At 36.0% G+C, this 22,681-nt stretch overlaps 1 protein-coding gene across 2 annotated transcripts in view; it reads right to left on the minus strand.

Moving 5' to 3' along the window:
• Positions 1 to 877: 877 nt before the first annotated feature.
• Positions 878 to 22,681, minus strand: part of PTPN4 (protein tyrosine phosphatase, non-receptor type 4 (megakaryocyte)) — a 242,281-nt gene continuing 220,477 nt past the window's right edge. The window contains exons 24-27 of one of the 2 annotated variants that reach the window (XM_011983430.1): positions 22,299 to 22,427; positions 19,390 to 19,538; positions 17,024 to 17,159; positions 878 to 8,742 (exon numbers count right to left, since the gene is read on the minus strand). In XM_011983430.1, the coding sequence (XP_011838820.1) occupies positions 8,656 to 8,742; positions 17,024 to 17,159; positions 19,390 to 19,538; positions 22,299 to 22,427 (501 nt within the window). In that variant the 3' untranslated portion in view covers positions 878 to 8,655. The remainder of the gene's footprint in view (positions 8,743 to 17,023; positions 17,160 to 19,389; positions 19,539 to 22,298; positions 22,428 to 22,681) is intronic. The other variant, XM_011983431.1, reaches the window with a different exon arrangement.

Here is a 22,681-nt window from a genome sequence, read left to right on the forward strand (position 1 = left end):
GTGATCCACCTGCCTTGGCCTCCCAAAGTGCTGGGATTGCAGGCGTGAGCCACCGCACCCGGCCTGAGGGGGCTTTTCTTAGGTTGGGGCATGGGGAAGAGGATGTCGCAACTCATTTTGATTCTCATTATGGTGTTCGAATTATCATGTACATAAGAACAAAGGCATGGCATAATCAAAAATCACCTTTCTGCTTTATTACCTTTTCTTTAGGTACTTTCTTTCAGAGGAAAAACGGCATATCTAACTGCACTTAGGCAAGCTGACTTCAGGGATAGAAGGAGAGCCTTAGGATTACCAGAATAGAGGGTTGGTACTGGGAGAGGAGAGGAGCCAAGCAATGGCCACAATGAAAGAGGAGCTTCTCCTCAGACTTTTTTTTTTTTTTTTTTTTTCCCCTGAGATAGAGTCTTGCTTTGTCGCCAGGCTGGGGTGCAGTGGTGCAATCTCAGCTCACTGCAACCTCCACCTCCTGCGTTCAAGCGATCCTCCTGCCTCAGCCTCCTAAGTAGCTGGGACTACAGGCGTGCACCACCACTCCCAGCTAAATTTTGTATTTTTAGTAGAGACGGGGTTTCTCCATGTTGGTCAGGATGATCTCGATCTCCTGACCTCATGATCCGCCCGCCTCAGCCTCCCAAAATGCCGGGATTACAGGCGTGAGCCACTGCACCCGGCCTCTTCAGACACTGTTTAATCTTCTAACTCCCTTTTACTTCCTCACCTACTCCCTTTCCTCAAATACAGCCACTATGTGAGTCAGTAACTCCAGAAACAAATTTTACTCATCATTCTTGATAACCAATTACTAAATAGAACCACTGTTAGAAAAGCCCATGAAAAAACTCCCATAAAATAATCTTCAAAACTTCTATACTTTAGATTACTAAAGCACATCTTTATTTTGCAATTGAACATTAAGAGTCATAGCTAGTTTTTTTTTTCATGTTTGTACCTGAACAACTGTTTCTCAAAATGAAATATGGCCAACAAAATATGTGTAACAGCATTTCACATAGTATAAATTGCTCTTAAGACTAAAACAGTATTAATGCAAACCAGCATTTTTATCTTGTTTGCTGTATTTGTAATTTTTTTGTACATGAATGGCAGAAATTCTTTTTCACTAAAATTAAGACAAATACACAAGGCCTTTCAAGCATACAGTAAGCTGCAGTGACAAATGCAGAGTGATTTCAAATTATGCAGTGTTGACCAAATTCAAGCTTATACACATTTTAAATAAACCCTTAGCTTCTTTGCCTCAATTATGAGATCATACGGAAAGAGATATTTTTGTGAAATGGGGGGAAAGGTAATCTAAGAAACTAAGGGACCAGTTGTTTTGTCACTAGTTTAATAGAATCAAACATGACATGTATAATTGTATTTTAATTATGACATAAGCTAGACTTTTAACTAAGTGACTTTCCCCCTTCATATTTACAAATAGCACCTGTTACAAGAAAAAAAATCCCAAATTAAAACACCCTCCACATAGAAATAATTATTTTTAAAACTACTACTTAAAAATATCAATAATGCAGATATAGCAAATTATTGGTTCTAAAATTAAGCCTACACTGTAGAGAATAAGGAGTAGCTTTTCTTATTTGAAAAGATTACAACATAGATTACAACTGTAATGTCCTGATGCTGGAGAACACTGGGTTGAACAATTTTTATTTTTTTAAGCAGATAGAGTCTACTGGCAGAAAATAAAAACAGTTTAATGTAAACTGTTTCAGTCTCTTAAATCGTGCCCCTCAACATGTATATAAGTGTCGGGACTTTTATTCCCTTAAACTTACTTGTGCAGCATCTGCTTCACCCTAGGTACTACACTGAAAACAAATGGATTTCCAAGTATTCATATGATGCACAAAAAAATCCAAAGCAGAAATGATAATAAACCAAGCTTAGATGAAACTAGCTGAGAACTCAGAGTCCAGTAACACACTCAACTGGGTATCCTTTATTGTGCTACATAAATTACAGAAAACTTGCAAAGCTAAGATCACACAAGTTGCCTCTTAAAACATCAAATAAGCTATGAAGAGATCATTATATTTAAACTTGCGTCCAATCTAATGACCTCCAATACTAATTAAAATTTTCCCGTATTTACAAAACTTCTAGGATAATTTTATTTTAAAATGTATAAATTAAGTTGGTGGTCAGCATGAAATAAAGTGCTATTTAAAATTCAAAAAATCAAATTGAGCATTGAAATTTGACCTACTCTAATCTTGCCAACTCACTGAAGGACTGGAAAAGACAGGTGCCAGAGAATACCAGACTTGGATTAAAATTTTCTTACCCAGGAAGGCAAATAACTGGAACACTACAATTCAGGAGTAGAAACTAAAAAGCTTCTTTGAATATATGTTAAAATGGGCTCAACTGTGACTATAGTGGGGAAGTACCTAACTGCCCATTTGTGGAGAAAGCATGAACCAGCAGCACCTATTTGGGTCTAAGGGTGTGAGCAGGTCTATCTCCTCCTCCTTGATGAATTCCTGGTAACAATTTTACTTCGCAATGTGGCATTTAAGCTTACCACAAGTAATAATTGCTAAATTTTGGTAACTCCCAGGGTTGAGAGAGCCTGACACCAATCCTTTCAACAGCTATAGCAAAGTTCATGAAAGAGATCACTGTACTTGAGTACTTACTTCACAAAGTGTTAAATTAGTGATTGTTAAAAAGTTGGAGAGGGGGAAAGAGAAATAAAAATAATGAGTCCTCACTGAGTCAAGTTTAATGAGTGATAAATACTACCTTTTAAAGAAACTGTTGCACATATTAATCATACCTACAAAGGTAGTTTAAAATGTAGCTTTTGTTCAGCTGAATTAATATAAACTCTTAAGCATATAAGACACCACTGCTACAATTCAGAGTTGGGCCAAGTGGTCTTCACTGTCCACGACATTGGGAATAAAAAGGCAAAAACCATTGACTGGGTCAGGGGCCGCTGCACACACTCACTGTAATGAATCTTAGGCACAGTTTTCTGGCTTCACAAAAGTCACATCCTCACAACAATGTCCTCATTTGACAAAGCCTGGAAACGTTCTCCATGGTAAACACATGCACAACACATTTATTACCTTCACACACAAACATCCATCCACACTCCAAAAGTCTAGAATTATTTTACACTTAAAAACAGTATGTGCAAATTTTCTGAAAAGTTTCTATTCTAGAGGCAGAGCAAAATGAAAAAGAATGTACATTATATTTGAAATATGCTTCAATAATGATTGCTCTTGTTTATAATGAAAATTAGTTTTTCTTCTAAAATTACATTTTGTACAATGAAGTGTAATACTCTTCCCTTTCTTTTCAATCCCTTGCAGACTTTTTTAAAACAAATAGAGTATCCTTAGAATCAAGCCATAATTCTAATGACATTTGAAAGATACATTCATTTTCTTTACAGCATGAAAGACATACAAATATCATTTTATCTCCTTTAAACAATGAAATTAAAGAAGTTAACAGTTTCAACCTTCTGTCCATAGAAAAATATTTTCTATATCCTTTACACAACAAAGGTAGGAAACTCTACAGTGTTTAACTGAAACTTTTATGAGCTTAACAAGGCTTTCAAACATTTTCATTCTTGCACTGAAGATTTTAAAAGGTTTCAGGAAGTTAAACCTTTGAACTTTTCCCTAAAATGGTAGTCTTTAACTAGCAATATTGCTACTACCTTTTGCTTTGTAAAAATTTTTTAAACTGGTTTACTTATGTATGCACTGAACTAATGTTGATGGATTGCACCCTAGCAGATATTACTTCTGGTTGCCCATTTAGCTTGGATTACTAAAATAAAAATTATAATGATTACAACTTCAGAAATCAATAGCATACTACAGTAGAAAAACATAAATAGCAGCAAATTTATATGCAAACAGAAGTAATTATGTGATGTCTACTCACAACAAATTAATCAGGACTGTAAAAAAAAAAGTCTAATTTCTGGCAGACACAGAGATTGCTGTTTGTTTTTTATAACGCTGTAAGACACACTGTAGTAATTGCTGAGAATCAGTTAAGTCTATATGTAATAAAATAGTGTTGATAATGATTGTAGACATGGTAAGTTGAACAAAAAAACATACAAATTAGGGATTAGTTTATTGGGTTCTTGATAAAATTGCTGAAATTATCAATTAGCCCTCAAAAATGTTTTAGGATTATGTAATTTCCATTTTATCTACATAATTCTCTAAGAGTTTTATAAAATGGTTGCTACAACTTGTATTGTGATCACACTGAGACACCAATAAATCTCTGCCAACAGATCAGTAAGTCTGGCATTTGATAAAATTAATCCAGTAGGTTTTAATAACAGTTATTTCACTTGGAGGAAGCACCACAAAAAGAATGGTTCCAGCAACTGTAGTCAAGATAGGTGAAGCAAATGGGGAAGTAAGCAATGTTAATACAAAGTATTAACTGTGGCAGCTTACATAATGCACCAGCTTTCATAAAAGCAGGCTGTTGCATAATTTATCTGTGTCCTATTATTGAGATGTTTAGTCCAACAAATATTTACTATACTGTATTTACTATAAGTGACTGAAATGCAAATTCATCTGAACTATAAAGTAACTACCACGAAATAAGAGCCTGTAAACATATCCCACATTATTGTGGTATAAACAACTTTTATGAATTGAAAATTACTTTGGCAACCTTACCATCAGAGTATTTTAAATGTTCAAAATACAGATATTAAATAGCACATTGTTATAAACTGTTTCATTCTCTCTTCCTGATAAGATTATAAAACAAGTAATGCTTTATTTACTTCTCTTACATGTTCACATTATGAACATAAATTATTTCATTATAAATGGACATATATTCTAAATCTTAGTTCTACATTTTGAGTGCTTTTAAAAAATTAGTCTTCTAATTGCAGTCTATAATGTTTTCATACTGCATGTGTATCAGTCTAAATACTTTACAAAAGCTTATGTTCTGTCAGGCAGGCATGACTAGCAAACTGAGTGGGGGTCCTAATTAGAATCACTTCTGAAACCTGCTTATTTCCTAACTTAAGTGACATCTTTTAAGGTCATCATAGTTATTAAGTGAAAACACTGGCTGAGTATGCTTCTCTAGTGGAAATAGACAAAAATTCGCAAGAATTTATGATATTCATATAGGTTATAATTTATTGAAGTTCCAGTATAATATAGGACTACTAGATAATTAGAAAGCAGATCATGTAAGACCAGACTGCTAAATCAATAATCATTGCTGGACCCTGTTTCCTAATGCCGATAAAAATGGGGTAAGTGAAGACTGGATAACATTTTTCGAGTTCCTTTCAGCTCTCAAGCTGCAGTACTTCTAGTGGAGATAGAAGACAGGAGACTTTTGCTTAAATCCTCTAGACCTGATCAGACCCTGCCAGCAGATGATAACCTGTAAGTTAAAATACTAATTTTCCTCTGTGGGCATTAGCCTTTGTGAAATATACATATAAATAAACACATAAAAGTATCTCTATGTGTTGTGTACACATATTTGAAACCTTCCAGCAATTGTCTTAATGTCTTAACATACCTTTGCACAACTGAAGTCAGATTTCATATAATAAATGTGCCCTTTACTCTTGATTAAAATCATCAACCATTCCCCTATCACCTCTTTCTCCTAGCAGACTGTAGAAAGGAAATCATTTCTTAGGCTGTTTACCCTGCCTCTATTTTGAATGGATGCATTGGTTTAACAAATACTCTCAATCTTCTGGTGAATGTAAGGTCTATTCCAAATACTCCTAATCGTATTTACATGGCGCTGACACAAATCAGATGCTCAATAAAACACCTGAAATGAACATGAAAAAACGGTCCTAACTCAGAAAGGGAAGGTTTTCACAAACACTTCTTAGCATTTACAAAATCCACTTGATTAACCACTATTGATTTCCACTTGTCAGAATAAAAGTCAGCACTGCTTTCTTAAGGGTGTCAAGGTGGGAGGTAGGGGTGGCTGGAAGAGTGGGAGGGTAGCTTAGATACAAGAAATTTGGCATTTTATCACACAATGTTACACTGATATGGATGGAGTCTAGAACTACATGGTGTGTGAAAGCTAGGATTATTTCTAGAAACCTATTTAGATTGATATACAGGTTAAAACATTCTTAGATGTAATGGATAAAGTCTTATCTATTAGCATATTCATTTTAAGAAGTTGTAAAGGATAGTTTAAATTTAAATAAGATCCCAATAAATATGGTTTTAAAAAAGGATCTTTTCTGCACATAAAAATAATGACAGTGGGTAGTTCCCAGATGAAAAATTCATACGTGAGAAATTTAAATGTAATTCTAAACTTCTAATGATTGGCATTTAAAGACAGGCATTGAAGATTCAAAAAGGCAGCAGTGCTCATTGCCAAGAAATTATTAAACTCACAAGTATAAACAAGGCCCTAAATTAAAGAACATGTCAACCATGACTTTTGTCTCTTTACATCTATACAACGGTATCTTTTGGTCTATGGTTGTCATATTCTGTCCATACAGATAGAACAAATTTTATTTTAAAATTAAGGTGAAAAACTGCCAAAACAGTTATTTAATATGTAGACCCCAACATAATTTTACTTTTGCAGTTTTTAATTTATCATGCCATATAGCAGCCTACATTATATTTGTCTGTCTATAGAACAGAATGATCAAATAGATTATAAATTACTATCTTATATTGTTTTGACTGTGTAGTCAGGAAATAGATAAGAGAATTTCTCTTCGACTTAAGGTTATGTTTACTTCTCTCTTTAAATAAACTTAAATATTTTAATATTATAATTTATTTGGTATCTTGGCTATTAATGTTTAGGAGCTTAATTTCCTGAAATTTACTATTATGAGTTTTGAATGTTTGAAATGACATCATTTAGACTATACCAAAGATTTAAAATGTGTACTTTTCTCCTCATACTAAATGGCTTTCCAAAATATCTACCATTTGACTCTAAACTTTATCAAGATCTTACAGAAATATTCAGAAACTGCTAGGAAATGAATCTTTTAAAACTGCAATCCACATAATTGTGTAAAATAACATTTGAATAGGTGAGCAAATTTTCACTTGTATCAAACTGGGCAATGTTAAAGTTCTATCTCTCTGTAGACTTAAATATGGGAATTCCCATATCCTTAATGGGAATCAGATCCTCCATTAGGCTGGACAGTCAAAAGTCTCCTTACTAACATGCTTATAACTTAATAAGTATACATAAAATGGAATAATTTAATTGTACACAAAAAAACCAAGAAAACTCTCATTTTAGTTATTGAGTGATTTACACTTAAGAAATAAGTCAATGTTTCATTCTTTGAAGAATCCCAATCAATTTATCAATGTGAACAAAGCTTGATATTAACTGAAATAAGTGCTAAAGAATAATATTTTAGTTACGGATATGAATAAATCACAATTATTTGCTCTAACTTTAGCTTAGAGTATCAATATGTTTAACATTAATGTGCATGTTAGATGTCTTCCTAAAGTTAGGGATGAAATAAATATGAAATTTGAAGCATAAAGCATCTTTTAAAGTTGAGCTGCTAAACTGTAACCTCTCAGTCCCTCAAGTAAAGGAATGTGCAGATTTTGAACAATTCCATAGCAGCAGTGCGCACTCAGTAGAACACAATTATCTTTGCTTCTTACAGCAAATCACAAGTACTGAGTAAGAAACAGGACTTCCTTACCCTTCTTTGACTGTATAACACTCAATATAGCTGTTTTTTAAAATGTGAACTTATTCAAAATGCATAAAAATATAAGAATGTACAATATACATATATACCTCCTAGTGGGGTCAAATGAGTGCCTTTTCGTTAGACATACAAGGACGTCTCAAGGCACTTAAGGGGTTAAGACACAATGCATGCATTCTTTTACATCAAGTATGTGAAATCACATGATTTGGAATAAGCCAACCTTATGATAAATATAAGTTACATTATTAAATCCAAGAGAATTTGTAGATTCATATTTATATTTTCTATAAGATGCTGGTAAATGGACATGTGCAGCATTTCCTGGGAACAGCAAATTCCACCTTTCTTCTTCTGAGCAGCAGGCAGGTCTCTACAGGGGTGTGCAGGGAGAAACGTGCTGCATCCATAGGCAGTGTATTGGCTAATATTAAGAATGATATTGCTAAAATTTTAAAAATAAAATCTGGTAATCAGTATAGTAAGTACGCAAACCACTGCAAAAGACCAGAGCTGACTCCTGATGTTTACTTCTTTTTGCTTTCATGATACAGGTGTATAACAGAGATGATGAGAATTTTGAGCCTTGTTTGTGGCAATTCTACCAAAAGGGGATTGCATGGCACCACTACAAAATTTCATAAATTACCCTGAACATACTCAGTTATTTACTATTTGTTCGGAGCAAAGCATGAAACAGTCTTCAAATACATGAGTTATAGATTTTGAAAGAGTGACATTTTTTAAACATAAAGTGCAACAGTGCTGAAGTTTTCAAAGTTTTTTTTGAGTTCTTCATTTTTTTTTTGTAAAATGCCATTTCCTGCGAGCAGCATTATGGCACAGTGAACATAAGGGAAAGTAGTTTTCCAACACATATCCCAGATTTTTCTGCTTTCTTATTTATTTGATGATGTTGTTAAGGGTTTAACAAAGCCTTCTTCATAAACTTTCAAAATAGCTTCACATACAAATCTGTATTGACTCTGAAAAATAAAATATAAAAAACAGAATTGATCAGAAAAGTCAGAAAACTGCCCTCTTCCCCCAAAAAAGACAAACATCTCACTTGGCTTGCTTACTTAAAAAAAAAAAAAAAACTGCACAAAGATACCATTTTTCACTAACAGTCTAGACTGGTTAAAAAATAAAGTTTGGCACTATATTTTATTGGCAAAACTCACTTATATGTTGTTAGTAGGGATGTTAAAATACTGCAGCCTCTATAAAGGGGAATTTGGCAGCATATAACAAAATTAACCGAATTTACCTCTTAACCCAGCAATCCCACTTCTAAGAATCTATCCAAAAAATTAACCAGAAAAAGAAACTGAAAACACATATTCACAAGCGAGGCTATTCATTGCCTATTTATAACACAAAAGGTGGAAACAATTTAATTGCCATCAACAGGGACCAGGTGACTACTGTACATTCTCACAGTGGAATACTAGCTAGTTGGGAAGAAAAGGTATAAAAGTCTACAAACTATAGAGTGGGTTATTTTATTAAGTAAAGAAAAGCAAGGTAGGTAAAGTACATGTAATATATTACCTTCATAAAAGAAAGGGAGGAAAATACAAATATCTATGTCGGTATATGTCAAGAAAAAAAAAGCAATGGAAGAATAAATTATTTTAAACATAGTTTCTTATAAAGGGATGGAGGGAAAAGGGAGCAGGAGAGGTACAGAGACTAGCCTTCATTAAATATACCTTCCTTCTTTTTAGATTTATACTTTGGAATAATGTAAATATAGCATATAATTACAAAAATTTTTAAATCCCTAAGAATTGACAATATCATGAAACTCATCAATGTGCGTATCTAGTTGATGACAACCATATAGAGGAGAGCTATTTGAAGGGGCATTTTCTTTTGAGACGGAGTCTCACTCTGTCACCCAGGCTAGAGTGCAATGGCACAATCTCGACTTACTGCAACCTCTGCCTCCCAGGTTCAAGAGATTCTCCCGCCTCAGCCTCCGGAGTAGCTGAGATTACAGGCACCTGCCACCATGCCCGGCTAATTTTTATACTTTCGTAGAGATAGGGTTTCACCATGTTGGCCAGGCTGGTCTTGAACTCCTGATCTCAGGTGATCCCCACCTGCGTTGGCCTCCCAAAGTGCTGGGATTACAGGTGTGAGCCACCGCATCCGGCCCTGAAGGGACTTTAAAATAGTAATTTGACTGACCATGGTAGCTTGTGCCTGTAATAAAAGCACTTCCGTAGGCCAAGGTGGGAGCATCGCTTGTGGTCAGGAATTCAAGACCAGCATGGGCAACATGGCAAGACCCTGTGTCTACAAAAAAAGAAAAAAAAAATTAAATGGATGCTGTGGCATGTGCCTGTAGTCCTAAGATACTTGGGAGGTGGAGACGGGAGGAACATTTGAGCCAAGGAGGTTGAGGATGCGATGAGTGGTGATCACACTACTGCATACCAGCCTGGCAAGAGAGCAAGACTCTTGTCTCAAAAATACTGCAAACAAACAAACAAATAAACACCTCAGTAAAATTTGACTGAATATCCGTGGGAGAATATACTCAAAGGGCAAAAAGTGCTGTGAAAAAAAGGAAAACTCTTTTTATTAGCCATGCTGTTCATAGTGGTAGTGTTGTTATTTTGAAACAGTTGTGTAATGTGGAGTACTTGTGATATTCTAACTCTTTCACTGCTAATATTGTAGAGAACCAGTATTCTTGTTAAAGATGTAAAAGAAGCTAAGTAAAAACACTGTGGTCCTGAATTTGTATTGGAAGCATAAGCATTAACCTATGATAAATGTATTTTCCTGGTTGTGCAATTTAACATTTTGAGAGACAAAAATTAACCCAAGCAAATAAAAGTCCTTAGTGCCCTTAGGTTGGTGCCTAAAATAGTTTCTCAATACACAGAACCACACTTCTTGGAGAAACTACTGATTCTAAATCAGGGGCACAAGGTGTACAAGCTGGGCCTGGACATATTTTCTGATAGTAACAAAGCTATCAAAGCTACCAGGGTCTTGACAAAAGGACTCAGAAGCCAAGCTGAACAGGTTCCCACCGGCCAAAAATAGGACAATTTGGGTATCATTAAGAAAAATAACTATAGGCCAGGCACGGTGGCTCACCCCTGTAATCCTAGCACTTTGGGAGGTCGAGGTGGGCGGATCACCTGAGGTCAAGAGTTCAAGATCAGCCTGACCAACATGGAGAAACCCCATCTTTACTAAAAACAAAATTAGCTGGGCCTGGTTGTGGGCGCCTGCAATCCCAGCTACTCGGGAGGCTAAGGTAGGAGAATTGCTTGAACCTGGGAGGCAGAGGTTGCAGTGAGCCAAGATGGATTACACTCCAGCCTGGGCACCAAGAGCCAACTCGTCTCAAAAAAAACCCAAAAACCAAAAACAAAAAAACTACAATGGGTTGAAACACATCAACTATGTTTAAATCCTTGATTTCAAAATAATACCCAAACAAAAGTTAAGTCATCACCCTTGGAGGAAGCTAGTAAATGATTCATTATATTGAAAGCTTGTAGATAAAGGGAAAGAATCAAATGTTTTTCTTGCCTTTCCTACACATGCTATACTACTTGCTAACCGAATAGTAAATATGAAGTTTCTCTTTAAAGAAGTAGTCCACCTAATACAGACAGAATGATAGAATTAGAATATCATTATTTTGCAAATCTAATGAATTAATGAATGCAGGGATTGGTTGCTCAAGGGTGCTAACTTCACAAAAAGAAAGACAATCAGACATTATGTGCTTTTGAAGAAAGAATATATGACCTAAGATGCTTAAGCCATACATGTACCACTTTTAGGAAACACAGAGAACACCACCTTGAGGATGTAAACTGGCAAAATTCACGCCGTTGGAAATACATTGCAAATAACCTGATTCGTTTATCAAATAAATTACCAAAAAAAAAAAAAAAAAAGACAAGATATGAAGGAGGAAGTTTTCAATTAAAAGAGATTTAAGAGACATATAAACCAATCAAAATGTGTAGACTATATCTGAATTCTGATTTTAAACAAATTATAAAAACAAAACCAAAAGCCCATGTGTTCTATGATCCAGGAATTCCTCTTCTAGGTGTATACCTGAAAGAAATGAAAGCAGGGCCTCAAAGAGATCTTTATACGTCCATATTCTTAGCAGCATTATTCACAATAGGCAAAAGGCAAAAGCAACCCTGTCCACTGATAGACAGATAAATGAATAAAGAAAATGTGGTATGTTCACTCTTAGAAAGGAAAGAAATTCTGACTTATGCTACAACTTGGATGAATCTTGAGGTCATTAATCTAAGTGAAATAAGTCAATAAGAAAAAGACAAATACATGAATTTACTTACATAAAGTATCTAGAGTAGTCAAACTCAAAGAAACAGAAAGTAGGATGGTGGTTACCAAGGGCTGAGGGGAGGAGAAAAATGGGAGTTTTTTAATGGGTACAGTTTTGGTTTTGCAAGAAATTGCAGATTGGTTGCAAAAAAAGTAAGTATAATTAACACGACTAAACTGTATATTTAAAAATGGTTGAGCTGGTAAATTTTATGTGTATTTTGCCATACTTAAAATCTTTTTAAAAATCCTATTATGTAAGAATATAGATATAAGATCTCAAGAAAATGCAAGCAAACCAAATCAAGCAATACATAAAAAGCATTACATACTATGTCCAAGTGAGATTTATCTCAGGAATGCAAGGTCAACTTAACATCTAAAAATCAATGTAATATACCACCTTAATAGAATAAAAGACCAAAAACCACATGATATCTCAGATGCAGGAAAAGCACTTAACAAAACTGAACACACTTTCAGGATGAAAACATTCAATGAACAAGTAACAAAGGGATCTTCTTCAACTTGATAAAGGGCATTTATAAACAATCCATGGCTAATATGATAATTAGTGAAAATCTAAAAACTTTCCCTCTAAGATTAGGAAGAAGACAAGTGTTTTGGTCTCATCACTTCTATTCAACATTCTACTGGAGGTTCTATCCAGGATATTTATAAAAGAAAGACAAAGAAAAAGGAAAGAGGCATCTAGACTGGAAAGAAGTAATTTATCTCTATTTGCAAATGACATGATGACATGATCCTGTCAATACAAAATCTTAAGAAATTCACTCTCTCACACACAAAACTATTGGTTAATAAAGTAAACAATTCTATTTACAATAGCACCAAAACATACTAAAATACTGAGAAATAAGTTTAAATAAATGCAAGACTTGCATGCTGAAAACTACAATTAAAATTAAAGAATACCCAACTAAACAGAAAGACCATCCTGTGTTCATGCTTTGCAAGATGTAATATCACTATTAGAACAATACTTCCCAATTTGATCTAGAGATTCAACCCAATCCCTGTGAACATTCTGGCTGCCGTCTTTTTTTGTTTGTTTGTTTTTCTGGAAAGAATAAACTTATTCAAAATTCATATGAAAATGCAAGGGACACAGAATGGCTAAATCAAGCTGGAAAATGAAAGAGTTACGGATTTACATTTCTTGATTTTAAATTTTACAACAAAGCTACACTAATGATGACAGTGTAGTACTAGCATAGGAATAGAGATACAGATCAATGGAATAGAATTAAAAGTCTAGAAATAAGCCCTTACATTTGTGGTCAACTGATTTTTGAGAAGAGCCCTGAGACAATTCAACAGGAAAGAACAGTCATTTTAACAAATGGTGCTGGGACAAGTGGGTAACCACATGCAAGAGTTAAGTTGGAACCCTACCTCAAACCACACACAATAATTAACTCAAAATGGATCAGTCTTAAATGCAAGAGCTAAAACTATAAAACTTGTAGATTCATTGATGGGTTAGGTAATAATTTCTCATCTATGATACCAAAAGCACAAGCGATAAAGGAAAAACAGATAAACCAGACTTCATCAAATTCAAAACTTCTGTGCATCAACTATTATAATCAAGAAAACAAAAAAAGAAAATGGAAGCAAATATTTGCAAACCACAGATCTGATCAGAAGCTTTTATCCAGAAAATATAAAAAAAACCTTACAACTCGACAATAAAATGACAGCCAAATTCAAACATAGGCAAAAGATTTGAACAGTTCTCCAAAAAATATATACAAAAAAATAGCTAATTATCACATGAAAAGATGCTTAACATCATTAGTGATATGGTTTAGCTAGCTGTGTGTCCTCACCCAAATCTCATGTCAAATAGTAATTCCCAGTGTTGGAGGAAACGCCTTGTGGGAGATGACTGAGTAATGGGGGCAGACCTCCTCCTTTCTGTTCTCGTGACAGAGTTCTCTACAAGACCTGGTTGTTTGAAAGTAGGCAGCACCTCCTGCTTCTTTCTGTCTCTCTCCTGCGGGCCATGTGAAGATATGCTTGCTTCCCCTTTGCCTTCCACCGTGATTGTAAGTGTCCTGAGGCCTTCCAGTCACGATTCCTGTACAGCCTGGGGGCACTGAGTCAATTAAGCCTCTTTTCTTTATAAATTACCCAGTCTCAGGTGTTTATTTATAGCAGTGTGAAAACAGACTAATACAATTAGTTATCAGGGAAATGCAAAACAAATTCACAATGAGATACTACTTCATACCCAGCAGGATAGAGAGTAACACGTGTTGACAATGATGTGAAGAAAACAAAATCCTCGTACACTGCTGGAGGAACTGCAAAATGGTACAGAAAATTTGGAAACATCTGGCAGTTCCCTCAAAAGGTTAATCAGAATGAAAACATGACCTGGCAATTCCACTCCTGGGTATACCCAAGATAAATGAAAACGTATGTTCACATAAAAATTCATGGCAGCATGACTCATAATAGCCAAAAAGTGGATACAAACCAAGTAAATGTCCATCAACAGATTAACGGATGAACAAAATGTGGTAAAAATCCTTATAATGAAATATTATTGAACAATAAAAAGGAACGAGGTAATGATACATACTGCAGTACAGATAAACCTTTAAATATGCTACTTAAAAGAAGGCAGTTAGAAAAGACCAAACTGTATGATCTCATTCATATAAAAGGTCCAGAATAGGCAAATCTATGGAGAAAGAAAGTAGACTGGTGATTGCCTAGGTTGGAGGTTGGGGGTTGGGGGAGGTTAGAGAGGGTATGAGGGGAAATGGGAATAATTGTTAATGAGCTTGGATTTCTTTGGGGTGGGTATGAAGATATTTTAAAAATTATATAGCTGGGCATGGTGGCTCATGCCTGTAATCCCAGCACTTTGGGAGGCCAAGGTGTGTGGATCACCTGAGATCAGGAGTTCAAGACCAGCCTGGCCAGCATGGAGACACCCTGTCTCTACTTAAAATACAAAAATTAGCTGGGCATGGTGGCGGGTGCCTGTAATCCCAGCTACTCGGGAGGCTGAGGCAGGAGAATTGCTTGAACCCGGAAGGCGGAGGTTGCACTGAGCTGAGATCATGCCATTGCACTCCAGCCTGGGCAACAAGAGCGAAACTCTACCTTAAAAAAAAAAAATTAATTAAAAAAAAAAAATTATATAGTAGCGATGGTTGCAAGCCTCTGTAATACACAAAACCCACTGAATTGTACACGTTAAGCGGCTGAATTTTATGGTATGTGAATTGTATTTTAATAAAGCTGTTATAAATTTAAAAGGACGGTTTTTAGGAAACAACTAGAAATTTAAATACTGGCAATTTGATAATATTAAGAAATTGATTACAGTTCAGCGTGATAATGGTACTGTGTTTTTATTTAAAAGGAAAATCAATCCTTATCTTAGAGATACACACTAAAATATTATGAACAAAATGATATATCTAAGATTTGCTTCAAATACAGGGAAAGTGAACAGCTATACAGATGAAACAATATGGCAAATGTGGGATCTGAGTATAAACATGATGTTCATTATATTGCCTATGTTTGAAATTTTCTGTAATTAGAAACCAGGCTGGGCATGGTGACTCATGCCTGTAATCCCAACACTTTGGGACACTGAGGTGGCAGGATAGCTTGAACCCAGGAGTTCAAGATCAGCCTAAGCAACATAGTGAGATTCCCCTCTCTACCAAAAATAAAAAAATCAGCCCAATGTGGTGGCTTATGCCAGTAGTCCCAGCAGAGGTGGGAGGATTGTTAAGCTTGGGAGGCTGAGGCTGCAGTGAGTTATGATCACACCCCTGCATGCTAGCCTGGGCAACAGAGCGAGACTCTTGCCTCACAAAACAGGAACAAAAAAATTATAGGCACTTACTGGATCGCATAGGTCAATTTCCTTCAAGTAACCTATTTCACCAACAATGCTATTATTTCACAATGGTTTAATCAGTACAAAAGATAATTTTAACACTAAAATTCCATGATTCCTCTTTTGGTTCCCAAAGCATAATTAACACTCAGTGTAGAATACACTAAAAAGTACCTTAATTTCTGTAATTTTTGCTGTGGTAATGTAAGTTTTTTTTTTTTTTTGAGAGTCTTGTTCTGTTGCCCAGGCTGGAGTACAGTAGCGCGATCTTGGCTCACTGCAAGCTCCACCTCCCGGGTTCATGCCATTCTCCTGCCTCAGCCTCCCAAGTAGCTGGGACTACAGCTGCCCACCACCACGCCCGGATTTTTTTTGTATTTTTAGTAGAGACGGGGGGGTTTCACCGTGTTAGCCAGGATGGTCTCGATCTCCTGACCTTATGATCCGCCCGCCTCGGCCTCCCAAAGTGCTGGGATTACAGGCGTGAGCCACCACACCCGGCCGCTACAATGTAAGTTCTTATGTAAAAAGAAAAACAATTTCACCACAGCTATTTCACAGAAAGCAGGTCTATCAAGATTCTCCAGTTCAGGGATACTATCATTCTCAGCATTCCACTTGACTAAATAATACAAAACAAGTTCCTCTGTGCCTGTTTAAACACTCAAGATTTAATATGCCAGGCAACTTGCATGTTAGCAAAACTTTTTCTGTAAAAAGTCAGATATTAAATATTTTAGAAATAGCAGGCCTTACGGTACTGTTGCAACTTCTAAACTCTGCAGCTATAATATCAAAGTAGGCATAGACAAATGAGCATGGCTGTGTTCCGCTAAAATTTTATTTACAAAAACAAGTGACAGGCCAGATTTGACTACTGGGCAGTAGTTTGCTTACCCCTGTGCTAGAGCTTATTTGACCATGGCAAGGAATTGAAAAGATAAAAAAGGATAAAAATGTGATTTAGAATACACATTGGTAACAAAAATCATCATGTTAAGAATATACACTTGTATATGAAGTGCAATACTCACAGGTGTTTGGATCATCATGGCTCGTTGATCTCTCATTGTTCTTACAATATCTAGTGGATAAACTGGCTGATTGCATTCAATGAGACACATGGCTGTTTCCATAGTAATAAGAACCCCAGTTCTTCCGATTCCAGCACTAAAAAAGACAAATATAGGCAACATCCTACTGATACTATTCTGTTATACTATTTGTGGCTTTTGTGCATAAAACTGAATTATAATATAGAAGAACAATATCATTTTAATATTTTATATTATAAAAGTAGGAAGCCAAATACAGAATATTTTGAAAACAGAAAAAAAAATGCACTTACTCATTTAATATTAATTAAATGTTCTGTACCTTCCATCTACCATATTAGTTGGAAAAATACTATTTTAAAGGAGTTAAATTTCAGTTTTTAAAATCTGAATAAGGAATAGAAGCTTACTGGAGCAACTCCTCTTTAAAATTCAAAATGATAGAATGCCAATAATAAGCTATCAATGAATGCACAAAAGACAACAATATTTTACACTCAAATATATCTTTTTTTTTTTGAGACAGAATCTCGCTCACGCCTAGGCTGGAGTACAGTGGTGAGATCTCCACTCACTGCAACCTCTACTTCCTGGGCTCAAGTGATTCTCCTGCCTCAGCCTCTCGAGCAGCTGGGATTATAGATGTGTGCAACCATGCCTGGCTAATATTTTTTGTATTTTTAGCAGACACGGGGTTTCAACATGTTTGTCAGGCTGGTCTCGAACTCCTGACCTCAGGTGATCTGCCCGCCTCAGCCCCCAAAGTGCTGGGATTCCAGGCGTGGGCCACCGCTCCCGGTCTCATTTTAAATAAAATTTAAATTAAATTTTACCATTGAGATAGCCAAGAACAACTTTTTAACTTCTAATCTGTGAACATGAATGTAGTAGTCATCAGGGACTTGGGATATAAAATGGTGTTTCACCACTCTTGTTACTTTACCTCCCAAATTTTGGTCTATAATCTGTTTTGATTATTTGAAACTCTACTCTTAAAATGTGTTGGGAAGTTTAAGGATAAAGAGATACCTCAATATATCCTCTGAATAAATCACTTAATAAAGGTGGCCATAATAGGGAGGGAACAACTGTCTCCTAATCTCTGGATCAGTAGCAGTAAAGCCTGGAGTCACTGTATTTGGCCCTTTGAGGGCAGAAGGGGACCTCGGTCTCAAAGAAAGAAAGAGTAGCCTGCTGTTTACTTAAAGCTTTTAGAAGTAGCATATCCTTTGGTAGGGTCACTTCAAGAGAGGTAGGAGTACTCAATGAATGTCTTAAGAGAAGCCATAGGCAAGGAAGAAGGAAGGGAATCTAAATATTAGGCTATAACCTAATGCCTAAGCCATTGTCTGAATGTGTCCCATAAAATTCCTATGTTAAAACTTAATCACCAATGTGATAATATTAGGAGGTGGAACCGGTGAGGCATGGTGACTCACACCTGTAATCCCAGCACTTTGGGAGGCCAAAGTAGATCCGTGGATCCCTTGAGCCCAGGAGCTCCCAGCCTGGGCAACATGGCAAAAACCCACCTTTACAAAAAAATACAAAAATTAGCCAGGTTTGGTGGTGCACCTGTACCTCCAGCTACTCGGGGGGCGGGGGCAGGGGCTGAGGCAGGAGGATCACTTGAGCCTGGGAGGCAGAGGTTACGGTGAGCTGTGATCATGCCATTGCACTCCAGCCTGTGTGACAGTGTGAGACTCCAACTCAAAAATAAAAAGAAAAGGTGGGACCCTTTGGAGGTGATTAAGTCATGAGGGCTGATGGGATTAGAGCCCTTATAAGACGACTTCAGACAGTGGGTTCACCCCTTCTGTCCCTTCTAGCATGTGGGGAAACAGTATTCGTCCCGTCCAGAGAATGACACAACAAAGTATCATAATGGAAGCAGAGAGCAGCCCTCATCAGACCCTCATGAGAACCTGTGTGTACCCTGATCTTGAACTTCCCAGCCTCCAGAAGTATAACAAATGCATTTCTGTTCCTTTTAAATTACCCAATCTTAAATATTTTGTTACATAGCACAAATGCACTAAGACAGCCCACAGTACTGTATTTCATCAAATCTATTGTAAATTGTTAAGACCAATTTCAGAGGTGTCAAAATATGAAAAGGAGGAGCATTTAAGAATCAGTGCAATCAGTATTATTTTTATGTCTTATTGATAAAGTTACTGCCAATCATATGTTAGAACATATCTTTTGCCTTCTACCTTCAGAGCATAGCTTTGAGTTCTAATTATTACAGTGACAATAACAACATAAGGACAAAATATGTACTCGCTTTTAAAAATGACTTATCTGTTCATCTATACATTCATAAAAGATGGAAAACAGAATACCTGCAATGGACAACAACAGGTTCTTCCTTGCCAGCCCTCTTGTTTCGTACATGACAAACGAAATCTAGAAAGTCACTCGAATCATCAGGGACTCCATGGTCAGGCCAGGCTATGTACTGGATCTGAGTGAGTGGACGACTTTCATTTTTCTAAGAACAAATGAAAAATTATGCACCTTGACGTATGCATTATTTAAATTGTCCCTATAAACCTCATAAAATTAATCAGGAAAGAAGGGAGGGGGAGATAGAAAACTAAACACAGCTTGCAGCACACTTAGCATTGATCATTAGTTCAGCTGTTCTCTGACCCGCTTCCTCATAGTTGTGTAGTGCCTGCTGCCTCAATCCCAGAGACCCCATTACAAGATTATAGTTCCCCTTAACTGCTCTACAGATAACAACTTGGGACATTATGAAATGTTAAATTGCCCCTTTGAGACGTTCTTTTGGGTCCTGCAGACCAATGAAACTACTGACTCAGTCGGTCTAAAGGACCCTGAGATAAGCTAACTCACCAAAGAATGCAGTTTCCACCTCCTGATGATTTCATCCACCTTATCCCAACCAATCAACGACCTTAATTTCCCAGCCCCTTGCTCTCCACCATCCCCTTCAAAACCCCATCCCAGATCTCATCTCCTCGGGGAGATGATTTGAGGGTCTCCTCCCATCTCCTTGTTCGGTACCCGGTGATCATTAAACTCTTTATCTGCTGCATCCCCGCTGTCTCAGTGTATTGGTCTGTTATTGCACAGCAGGAATATGAACCTGTTGGTACTATGACATTATCTTTAAAATATATTCATGTCACTGGAATTTTAGAAGGAAAGCAAAACCAACCACTCCTCTTCTCCACCAAAAGTTATGTATAAACTCATTAGAATGCAAAATTTCAACAAAAGGGAAAGAAACTATTTTATAGAAATAGTTGTATCCATTTAAGTAATGGCTAATTACATTACTACTCTTTTTATAACTCAATTTTTATATGTGTAAAGTATTTTAAAAATGATAATCAAGTACATAGGTAGAAACAAATTAAGAACCAGAGAAATGCTTAAAGAAAACTAATGAATTCTTGGGCGAGCAAAAATGGTAAAGTAAAAAACATTTTTTGTGAACAAAGCTGAACTAATCCTCATACAATACAGATGAAATTATGGAAATCAGAAGAATAAAATCTCAAGATAAATGTATATTAAAAATTGGAGTTAATAAAAACACAAAGTCAAATCAGTGAGATTAATTCTTTTTGGAGAGCCAAGGTTGCTATAATGGAGACAGTAAGAGTATTAGGTTTAGATACATCTTGGTTCAAATCTTGACTCTGCCAGTTATGGCATTCGATGTTTCAGAAAATAATTTCCTTCAACTGAAAAATGAAATAACATCTATACTTTAAAGCATCAGTCTTATGCTAAAAAGACTCCATGAGAGGACCTGTAAATCACCCAATCAGCTACTTGGCACCACATACTCAATAAACCGTTGCTACAGTCATTCAATACTATGATTATAACTATGGTTATTGCCATTTACACTAAAGAGAGCTTCCTGAAAAGTAAACGGTATTCAAGACTTGAGGTAATATCTGCTATCATTAATCCATTCATGTATGTATTTATCTATGGGAGCAAACTTATTTTCCCAATAACGTTTGGCTCAAACTTTAGAAACTAACTCATGTCTTAGTTCTAATGTACTCAGGGTGTGTAAAGAAAAGCCACTATGGTACATAAAACTGTCACGGATAATCTACAGGTGGAGTATAATAGAGACTATGCTAAAGATAGACATTATTTTATATAAACATACATAGCCTATCTTTCAGTACCTATTTGAGAAAACGAAGAAATGTTGTATTGGCTTGACCTGTTACACTAGACCATGAGCTACACAGTATATGTCCCCAAACCCTAAATTCATTCTGATGGACTCTAGCCCATAAAATATTGAAATTTTAAAATTCTTGTAATTTTAGCTTCATTCAAGGCCAGATTCCTTTTCTATAAATTAGCACAACTTCTGGCTTCTTCCCTTTTAGTAAGTAAGGCTCTATCTCTCTGGTTTCCTTTAATCATGCTCTTGGGGTTGGAGGGGAATTCTCATTTCCAAAGGCTTGACCATTGATAGGATAGTCCTGGGCACTCATAGCTTGGGCTATTTGCTCTTCTCTAGCAGTTATTTCCTTTTTTTAGTCCCTTTCAAAACCAAAGGTGGTTGGCAGGGGGATATCTAGCTGCAGGCAGAGAAAGTAGGGTGCACTGTCTCTAGCAGCCTTACAGAACTGGCAGCATGATGCTCTCCCGATACACCTTCCAATTGGGATACTGAGCCATCATTTATTAATCAGTTTCAATTGAAGCCAAGGGGACTGACTCAGACAGAATTAAGAGCTGGCAATTAGAAATCTACACCCCATCTGCTGTCAGAAGGTCCTGGTTACAACCTTTTCCTTCTTAATACATAGCGGACTGTGAAGTTGCTCTCCTCTACTCTTTTAAAAAAGGAAAACAATTTAATAGCTTTCTATTGTTTTTTCCATTTCCACAGACACACCCAAATACTGTACTGACACTACTTGGAGTAAAAGTTTTTTTTATAATGAAACATACCTAAATAGCTATTCTGAATAGGCAAAGTAGTAACTGTAGTAAGTATTATTTACTAGACTACTTTTTCACTGATCATTCATATCAAGTCATAGAAACTAAAGAAAAACATTAATTATGTAATAGAATAGAATACTCTTAATAAAATTCCAAAGTACCCCATTAAAGCAGATAAATAATTCAATAATTTTTATAGTATTTCCAAGTAACCAATACTCAAACTAAAAACATTTTCAGCTTTCAGTCTTTACCTTGAACACAACAGTCCTAATGAACAGACATCCGGCCTTCTTACCTCTTGGTTAAACAGTGTCATCTTCCTGAAGATATAGGCAGTGTTTCCTTCTTCAGAGTGGCAGGTAACTTGGTAGCATCCATAAGATGAACTGCCTGTGGGTTCTGGCCAATATTGGTGACATTTAACCTGATATTGATATAAATAAATAAAAAATAAATAAAATTATATACATACGGATTCAAGTTCTCCTATTTTAAAAAATGTTTTAATTTTTAATAAATTTCAAACTCACAGAAAAGTTACAATAATAATTTAATAAATTTCATCTAGATTTGCTGACCAGTGTTTTTTTTTTTTTTTTTTTTTAAGAGATGGAGTTTTGCTCTTGTTGCCCAGGCTAGAGTGCAATGGCAGGATCTTGGCTCACTGTAACCTCTGCC

The sequence above is a fragment of the Mandrillus leucophaeus genome, unplaced genomic scaffold (assembly GCF_000951045.1).
Source record: "Mandrillus leucophaeus isolate KB7577 unplaced genomic scaffold, Mleu.le_1.0 Scaffold25, whole genome shotgun sequence".
NCBI lineage: Eukaryota > Metazoa > Chordata > Mammalia > Primates > Cercopithecidae > Mandrillus > Mandrillus leucophaeus.